The sequence below is a fragment of the Anas platyrhynchos genome, chromosome 1, assembly GCF_047663525.1.
Source record: "Anas platyrhynchos isolate ZD024472 breed Pekin duck chromosome 1, IASCAAS_PekinDuck_T2T, whole genome shotgun sequence".
Lineage (NCBI taxonomy): Eukaryota > Metazoa > Chordata > Aves > Anseriformes > Anatidae > Anas > Anas platyrhynchos.
The window spans coordinates 52,391,351-52,399,891 of record NC_092587.1 but is presented as its reverse complement, the minus strand read 5'-3'; the positions used below and the strand labels follow the sequence as shown (position 1 = coordinate 52,399,891).

Genomic DNA, 8,541 nt, shown 5'->3' with positions numbered 1-8,541 from the left:
TAGCTAACAGAATTTACGTTTAGAAATACAGACCACTTATTTTCAAGGTACCAGGTCTCACTAACTCTCAAGATAGAATAAATATTTTCAGAATGAATATCCTCCACCATTGGACCGATGACATAAATCAAGCCAACATCAAAATCAGAAGCAAAAAGACATTATTTATTAAAAGTCATTTAATAAAATGTCCGCAGGCAACTCAAAACCTGCCATTAAAACTTATGCAGAGGTTTATGTATTTTGTTGTATTTTCTGAAGAAGAAACTCCATTTGTAAGTTTAGATTTGGCTGTCCTTTCTTGGTCTTCTTACTCAATATTTTATAAGCTTCCATTTTCTTTTGCTTGTACAACCGTTGAGCTTCTTCTCTTTGTTGTCTTCTTTTTTCTGCTTCCTGAAATGAAATGAAGAATGACGATTATGAAAAAATTACATCATATATAAGCAGTATAATTTCTTTTTGTAAAAACCCTGGCAATTAGATATTGTATTGACACTAGGCCATTACTCTTAAAAGCTGAATTAAGACTCTCTTTTGGAGCACAGTGAAATCAAAATATATTATATTGTCTAAAGCTTTAAGAGAAGAGCCAGGTTGTCTTCAGTAGAGCATCCTATGATAAAGATTTGCAGCTAAAAATGTACAACATCCTTTCTGCCAAATGAACTCCTTTGCTTTTTTTCTCCAATGCCTAGAGTACCAAAAAATTTCCACTTTCTCCTTCTGATTGAGACGGAAAGAGTTTGATACAGCTGCCCTCACATAAATTTCTTGCCAAAGACAAAGATGTGCTAAGATACTGGACATGTGCATGAGCCTGGCAGATGGGATATAGGACACATTCCATCTGGAAAGTGGGCATGTTAGTGATACCAGGACAGCATCACAAGCAGCATTATGTAAAGGCAGCTTAAGCAGGACCAAAATGACATGACCCATCCTCTCCAAAGTAAAACAGATTGCTGTCTTTACTAAGACAGAAAAAAGACTAACACAATTTTCAGTTACAGACACTTTACTTGAGGACACTGCATGCATGCAACCAAAATACTAATGGAGGCACTCACTCTATATGGATAATTATTATATTACGTTTGTTTTTTATCAAAGAGCTCACACCCCCTTCTCTAGTGTTGTAATTTTATTAAGTAATTTGGGCAAGCATTCACAACAAGCAAGCTAACTAGCTTCCTTCACTTGCATCATGTCCTACCATAATAGGCAAGTCATCACAAATCAGACTGAAGGATTCTTCTCATAAAGCTGATTTGTTGAAATTCAATACCATGCTGACCACAAAGGCAAATGTTTCTGAAGAACATCCTAATAGATGACAGTTTATCAATCATGTTTGTCTTCATGGCACAAATAGCTTCAGTGATGTACAAAAATTAGTTAGAATGCTCTCTGATGTGGGAATATAAAATTATGTAGAAATAACCCCCAAAATATTTCTAAATACAAATCTAAGAGGATTCTGGGAAAAAATAAAAGAAAATAAACACTCTGAGCAGGTAATATCTCTCTGTTCAGAATGCTTTGCATATTTTACCACAATAATGATTAACACTATTTTATTTTTTTTAAATAAGAGTAACATCAACTTTAGCTTACTTGTAATTCACTCCCTAATAACTTCTTATTCAACTATATAATTTCTTTGTAATTATTATACAGTAGTTACCAACGTTTAGTTTGTGAGCATGAAGTTACACAATTTCTACAATTTGATAATGGGTGCCAGTCCAACCAACAATGTACTAGAAGAGACCAAGACTAAATAAGGATGTCTCAGTTGAATAACTGAAATGCGCTATTCAACAATGATAACATTAAGGTATTCCCTGTAAGAATATGGCCCCTTAAATTAGAATGAGAAAAAGCATTACTAGTGGTTCTAAAGATTTTGTCCATGGATACTGTTACATTTAATTGTTTCACTGTTGATCAAATAATGTAAAAAAGGTAAAGACTGCATTGTAGTAAGACCATAGGAAATGGAATGGAGAATTTGCATTTCATGACAAGGCAACATTATTGTTCCACTGGGACATACAAATCAAGGTCTAAGTATTTCTCAATGAACCAAATAACCTAATAAAACCCATCTAACAGCAAGAGCAAGACAAAAAGAGAAAGAACTCAAGAGTCGTAATTCAAAAGACCTGCATTCCTAAGTATCACTGGCAAGCTGAAAGACTGGAAGAATCCTATGTTCCCCTCCTATGGTCCTATCTGGAGTAATTTAGTCTCTCTACCATCCAGAAATACTTGTTTAAGATCTACCTCTTTCTTTTTAGCACGCTCAGCCTTTATTTTCTCATACTCTTCTTTTGCCTTCTGATTTGATGTTTTTTTCTTAAACTTCTCTTCAGTCGTAACTGACCTGTAAGAAGAAGTACATGAAATGTAAATATGTCTGCTTGCTGACAGCCCATAACTATATATCCCATAGCTACTGCGCAGTCAGAGCCTTCAAATGTTTTTTTGCATACTTGGTTAATTCAATTAGATATACAGACTTACAGATTATGTTAAGAAGCAAAACTCATCTTTCCATACTGTATGAATACCTACTAGCAATACAGTTCCATGACACTCAACAGCATTGCATGTCACACAGTGAGCATCTAGCAACTCAGCAAACCAAGTTCCTTCAATTCTGAGCATACTGAAGACTGGAGACCGGACTGCACAGAACTTTCAGTAATACACATTATCTGCTGGATCTTCACGTGGATAGTGTCCCATGAAGCCAGAACATTGCCTATAGAGTTTTTTCCCCTATCATACAAGACCTTCTGAGCTTGAAAAACTGTACGCTCTGGCTTAGAGCTGCATTATCTCATTTTTAGGTCCAAATGCATGCAACTGCAGATATGAGGGCAACTGTCTGTCAGAAGACTGTGAACCTGAGAAGTCATGCTGACATGGAGATGGGAAAAAATTCTGAAATTAGGAGCTGAATTTATATCCATTCCCAATTTCAGTAACTAAGCAGGTATCCTTGACAAAAGGGAACAAAAAAAAATGCCATTGGTCTGGCATTTACAGATTTACACACTACTGTGAGTGGATTTCTCTATTTATTTATTTCACGATTCACAATAAATCCATCACATAAGCAGTATGGTATCAAGCATTTCACACATGAACAACTGAAAAACACAAGCCTTGCTAGGTATTTAACAACTGCTCACAGAATGAGCTTTTGATTAGTCTACTGCTCTCACTAAAAAAATCTGAAAATTTACTATCATCATCTAGGAGCTCTCAGACAGAAAATCAAAAAGCTAAGTGAAGACATTTGCTCATACTTTCATACAGGAATACCCCTATTCTTGGGAAAAAATAAATATTATTAAATTCTTATCTCCATCTTGTGGCAATACCATGTAATGACACTTCATCTTCTCAGAAGTGCAAAACTACTTGAATTGCAACATACGCTATATTTTAATAGAATTATCCAGCTAAAGTCCTATTTTTCATCCCCACGAAACACTGAAGCCTATGTAACAGTCCATACGCTTCACCCCAGCTCCCAGATTAGCAGCCACATTCATGCAGAATTATTAACTTGGTTTATAATCACAACTTTAGATTAAGCAAACTGGAAAAAAAAATAAAATCTGGTTTGAAGAAAAACACCAGTCCTATCTCAGATACCCCTGTGAATTAACTGCCTATTCCACACAAAACACTACCCTTCTTCCACTGCAGGGTTAAGATCCGACTGCCTTTTACCCCCTCTCTCTCATGTATTCTTCCCCAGAAAGTTTAAATATAAGGAAAATGTAAGCACACACCTTGGAATTCAAAGATTTAGAGTATTCCTTGCACTAGTGACAAAAAGGTATTGTCTCAGTCACCACACTTAAATATTGTTTAAAAACACTGCTCTAAAAACATTAGATCTGCATGAGTCCTGCTTTTACTGACAAACCTAACAAGTACATGCGTGTCAGGGGGAATTACAACCAAACAGGAAATATACATCATTAAATCACCTGACATTTATTAGATCTCAAGTGAAACACTCTGTTTGGTTTCTCTCACTCATTCTAAGTAAATTAAAAACAAAAAACAAAAAACAAACAAACAAACAAAAAAAAACACTGGAAAACTATTTTAAGTAAATAGAAAAAAAAACACTCAAAAATTATTATGACATCTCTATTATTTAAAATGAAAATTTTGATTAGGAACACTTTACTATGTTATATACGGTTTTACTCTATCTTCTCTCTCTTTTTTTATTTTTTATTTTTTTTAAGTTTGTAGTTAAAATCCCACCCCCAAAACAAGCTACATCACAAAAGGATAACAGCACACAATATCATTCATTCTGGCAGAAGAAAATGCAGTATGAAGAAGACAACTTATCAAACTCAGAACAGAGATAATGTAAAAAATATTTATGAAAAATAACTTTAATTTAAAAATACCAAGAATTAATTTAAAGCAAAAAATATAGACAAATATCAGGCATTTATAACACCAAACAGAGTATCATCACATTTTCTTTTTTGAAGATGATAATGAAACATATTCATCTTCTAAGGCCACATGGGAATATTAAAGTTAATCTTTGGTGCACCTTGATCTTGATATTAGACTGTTACACCACGGGACACTGCTAGAATTGAGAAAATCTCAATTTAAAAATTCATTTCAAGGAAACCAACCACTTTCAACTACCACTATCCAAAAAATAAGAGACGTATTAGTACTTTAAAGTGCATGTGTATTTGAAATTATTTAATTTGGATTTATTTTTCTCTTAATTTAGGGATACAAACCTGCCATAAGGCACACAGTACCAAATTTCTCTGTAGACTGAAATGAGCACTACCTGAAACGCAGGCTTTTATCTTTGTTGATATGGTATTGAACATCAAAAAATTGGTCAGTGCCTACTTGCTCTTGAGCTAACCCTTGAAGTGCAATGGTAACTTTCATATTATTTCTCTAAAATCAATTTTTGCTTTCTGATTCTGTCGCAAACACAACAAACTTTTATCTTTATTTCTAACAATTCAGAAAAACATGTAAGGCCTGACAGCATTTTCAATTAAGCATGTCATCATAATGAAGTCCATGTGAAGTGTAAAATCTAGGATATTTTTTTTAAGGATGAAAACAATTACTTGTTTTTAGAGACATATTTTAAAAACTTACTCTACTGCTATGTTAAGTTTTTCTTCTGATAAAACTGAATCATCTCGTCTCTTGTGCTGTTTCTTAAGCCTCTCTTCCTCAGCTAGATAAAGATGTTTCAAGTGCTCTGGATAAGTATCAACAAATTGATTATCTTGTGGTGAATTGATCTTTCGTTCCTTTTTCAATAGTTTCCTGTATTTTCTTTCAATCTTCTGTTTTCTCCGAAATGCAAATCCTTGTCCTGAAAACACAAGGGAAAAGGGAGTTAAATACACCCGTACTGAAGTAGTACCAAACCATGTTCTTGTCAGGACCACTTCCCACCCATGTGGTTTCCCAAAGAGAAAAAGGCACTACTTTTGGTGATTTTAATTAGGATCTTTCAAAAATTCAAGGAAAAACATTGATAAAAATCTGATTCCTAATGCAGCACTGTAGCTATTACAGATTTACTAAAAATTATCACCTAATCTCTTAATAGAACACATCATCGCAAACATGACATGCAATTTATATGGAACATTATATGCCTTTGCTTTTTCAATCCAGTGAAAAGAGGTACTAACACTTCTCTTCTATTTGTAGCAGCTTTACACACAACATCAAAATAAATTCCAAAATACATTTCTACTCAGTGTCAAGACAACACAGATAGAGTAATATTGTCTGCTTAAGCAGCCTGCACAGCCATAACGCACCAGGACAAAAGTCACTCAGCTACTAAACTATTAATACTGTATTATGCCATATTAATATTTCATTAGATCTTTCCACAAAAATAGTATTTTTATTCCTAGCTTCCCTCTTTCCACGTTTGTCCAAGAAGTTTTTCTACAATTTCATAAGTATGCTTCATCATAGAATTATTTACCATTGAAAGAAACAAAGCTAACGGTAGTTTCAGCCTCATACATAACCACTTATTAACCTGAAGTCCAGGATATTTTTCTTAATATTACTGTAAGTGCATTAGTCTTAACAGGAACTGCCTTTGATGACACTCAGTGACCAACTCTCTTCTAAAAGCAGCAAGCCCAAATCTGACCTGCCCTTTGATTGTTTCCCCAAGGCTGAAATTTCAGCGACGTGCTGCACGACCTGACACTATTTTTATGTTTGCATAGCTTACTGCCAGAAATCCAAACCTGCTTCCAAAGGCACTTCCTTCTCCAACACACAACTTCGTAGGAAAGGGAAAAATGGGGAATCGTCACTGAGCGGCCAGACCAGGTGGCTGGAAGTGGTGTGCTCACAGCCCAGAGAGTGGCTGAGGTGGGGAGGGACCTCTGGGGGTCACCTGCTGCAGTCCCTGCACAGCGGGGGCCCCAGAGCATGGTGGGCTAGGTGGCATCATAGAATCATTAAGGTTGGAAAAGACCTCTGAGATCATCAGGTCTCACTGTACCCCTGCCACCAATGTCACCCACTGAACCGTGTCCCCAAGCACCACGCCCAGCCTCTCCTTGAACGCCCCCAGGGACGGTGACCCCAGCACCTCCCTGGGCAGCCCATCCCAGTGCCTGGCTGCTCCTTCTGACAGAAATGTCTCCTCGTTTCCAGCCTGAACCTCCCCTGGTGCAACCTGAGGCCATTCCCTCTGGTCCTATCACTACTTATCTGCGAGACGAGGCCGCCCCCAGCTCCCCACGACTTCCTTCCAGGTGGCTGTAGAGCAATGAGGTCTCCCCTGCGCCTCCTCTTCCAGAGGAGGAGACCGCGCAGCCTGTGCCGGCGCCCTGCCCCCCCGGTACCGAAGCGTTTCCTCCCATTAAGCCGGGCCCCCCCGTGCCCCTCCCGGCTCACCCTCCTGCAGGCTGCCCAGCAGGCCGCGCAGCGAGGCCGGCCTCCACAGCCGCTTTCGGCGGGCCCCGGCCCCGCGCCCGCTGCCGCTGCCGGCCCCGCTGCGCTCCGCAGCCATCCCCGCGGCTCCTCCCGCGTCGCGCCGCCACCGCGTCACAGCCGGGGGGCGGCGCGCCGAGGCGAGGCCGTCGGAGCCGTCGGCGAGGGCCATGTGGCGGCCGCCCGCCTCGCTGCCGCCCCAGCCGGCGGCGGGGGAGGCGGCGGCGGCGCTGCGGCGCCTGGCGGCGTTCTTGGGTCGCGCCCTGCCGCTGTGCCGGGCCCACGCCACGCAGCTGTACGCGGGGGGGCTGTGGCAGCGCCTGGTGGCGGCGCCGCCCGACGCCGTGCTGCGGGCGCTGCGGCGCCCCCTGCGGGAGCCCTCCGGTGCCGCCGGGGGGGCGTGGGGTGAGTGGGGCCTGGGGGGGGGGGGGATCGGGGCTGAGGCGGGAGGTCCCCGGGGGTTGGGGATGGAGCGGGGCAGCCCTGAGCGGTGCGGGTGTCTCTGGGAGAAAGTGGGGTTTAGGCACCTTACCCAGGACGCGTGGTCCCGATTCAAACAAAACAGAGCCTTTCGGGGAGGAATTGCACGTGAGGAGGCGCTCACTTGTGAGGGTGGCCTCATAGTAAAGCTTCATCCCATTTCAAGCTGAGAAACAAAGTGAAACTCCTAGCTGTCAGGCAACCTCCCCCCCCCCCCCCCCGGCTGACATCTGAAGAACAGAAGTAAAATGAAACCCCCAGAACCCAAACAAATAAACCCAACCAACCAACAAACAAACAAAACCCAACACACGAGTGGAAAAATGTAACGGTTAAAGTCCTCCAAATGTCCAAACGCTGGAAACGTGGAGGACAGCTGGAAAAGACTTAAACGCTGCTTTCCTATATGTCTGTAATAATGAGTGTCTGGCACAGGATGACAGAAAGCAGCTTTATTTCTGACAAGTTATTTAAGAAGCACTTCATATTTTTAGTAATTTTCAAGTAACTAGAGGAGGGCAGCTACGAGTCTGTATGAGAGGATTTACCGCTCTCCAAGTAGAAGGGAAATAGACCAGCAATGCACTTCCAGGCAGGGTACAGAAATGAAGATAAAGCATCTGACAGGTGCTTTATTTTGGGGGCCCGAGTTCTGTCAAAGAGATTGGTTTCAAAACTCACATAACAGCTTTGACAAAGAAGGTAGCAGAGGAGCAACCTGCATCCTGCCAAAGCTTGTTAAGCACAGATAGTTCTCATGTAGCGCTAGTTGTGGCACATGCAGTGACACATGAGACAGAAAAACATGTTGAGTGCAATGGAAGGGTCCGTGAAAAATAGCGTGTGGAGCTGTGTACTTCTTGGCATAAATGGCAAACAATAATTTGATTTTGGAAAGTGATTGAAGAACTGTGAACTGCGACATCACTTGTAACGTTTGTCTCTTGGATCTGAAGATCTTCAAAATATTAACTGTAAGACTGCTTTTTAAAAGTTTGAGGTATCAGGGGAAAAAGAAACATAGTTTATTCATGCATGAAAAAGACACTGGATTAT

General features: G+C 40.6%; 2 protein-coding genes across 2 annotated transcripts in view; one reads left to right on the top strand and one right to left on the bottom strand.

Annotated features, from left to right (window-relative positions):
* Nucleotides 1–234: 234 nt before the first annotated feature.
* Nucleotides 235–7,177, bottom strand: CCDC59 (coiled-coil domain containing 59). Its single transcript, XM_072033081.1, has 4 exons — nucleotides 6,970–7,177; nucleotides 5,185–5,407; nucleotides 2,290–2,389; nucleotides 235–396 (listed from the first exon to the last, which is right to left on the bottom strand). The coding sequence occupies exons 1-4, from the start codon at nucleotides 7,175–7,177 to the stop codon at nucleotides 235–237; spliced, it is 693 nt and encodes a 230-aa protein (XP_071889182.1).
* METTL25 (methyltransferase like 25) overlaps nucleotides 6,969–8,541 on the top strand; it is a 68,417-nt gene continuing 66,844 nt past the window's right edge. Inside the window, exon 1 of the mRNA XM_027451362.3 lies at nucleotides 6,969–7,410. Coding sequence (XP_027307163.3) covers nucleotides 7,176–7,410 — 235 coding nt within the window. The 5' untranslated portion in view covers nucleotides 6,969–7,175. The remainder of the gene's footprint in view (nucleotides 7,411–8,541) is intronic.

What these genes read in the sequence shown, in the direction of transcription:
- CCDC59 (XM_072033081.1), bottom strand. Translation starts at nt 7,177, where the DNA reads ATGGCCCTCGCCGACGGCTCCGACGGCCTCGCCTCGGCGCGCCGCCCC. An exon ending in AAACTTAACATAGCAGTAGA is followed by an intron (nt 2,390 to 5,184) that starts GTAAGTTTTTAA and finishes TTCTTCTTACAG; the next exon opens with GTCAGTTACGACTGAAGAGA. An exon ending in AGCGTGCTAAAAAGAAAGAG is followed by an intron (nt 397 to 2,289) that starts GTAGATCTTAAA and finishes ATTTCATTTCAG; the next exon opens with GAAGCAGAAAAAAGAAGACA.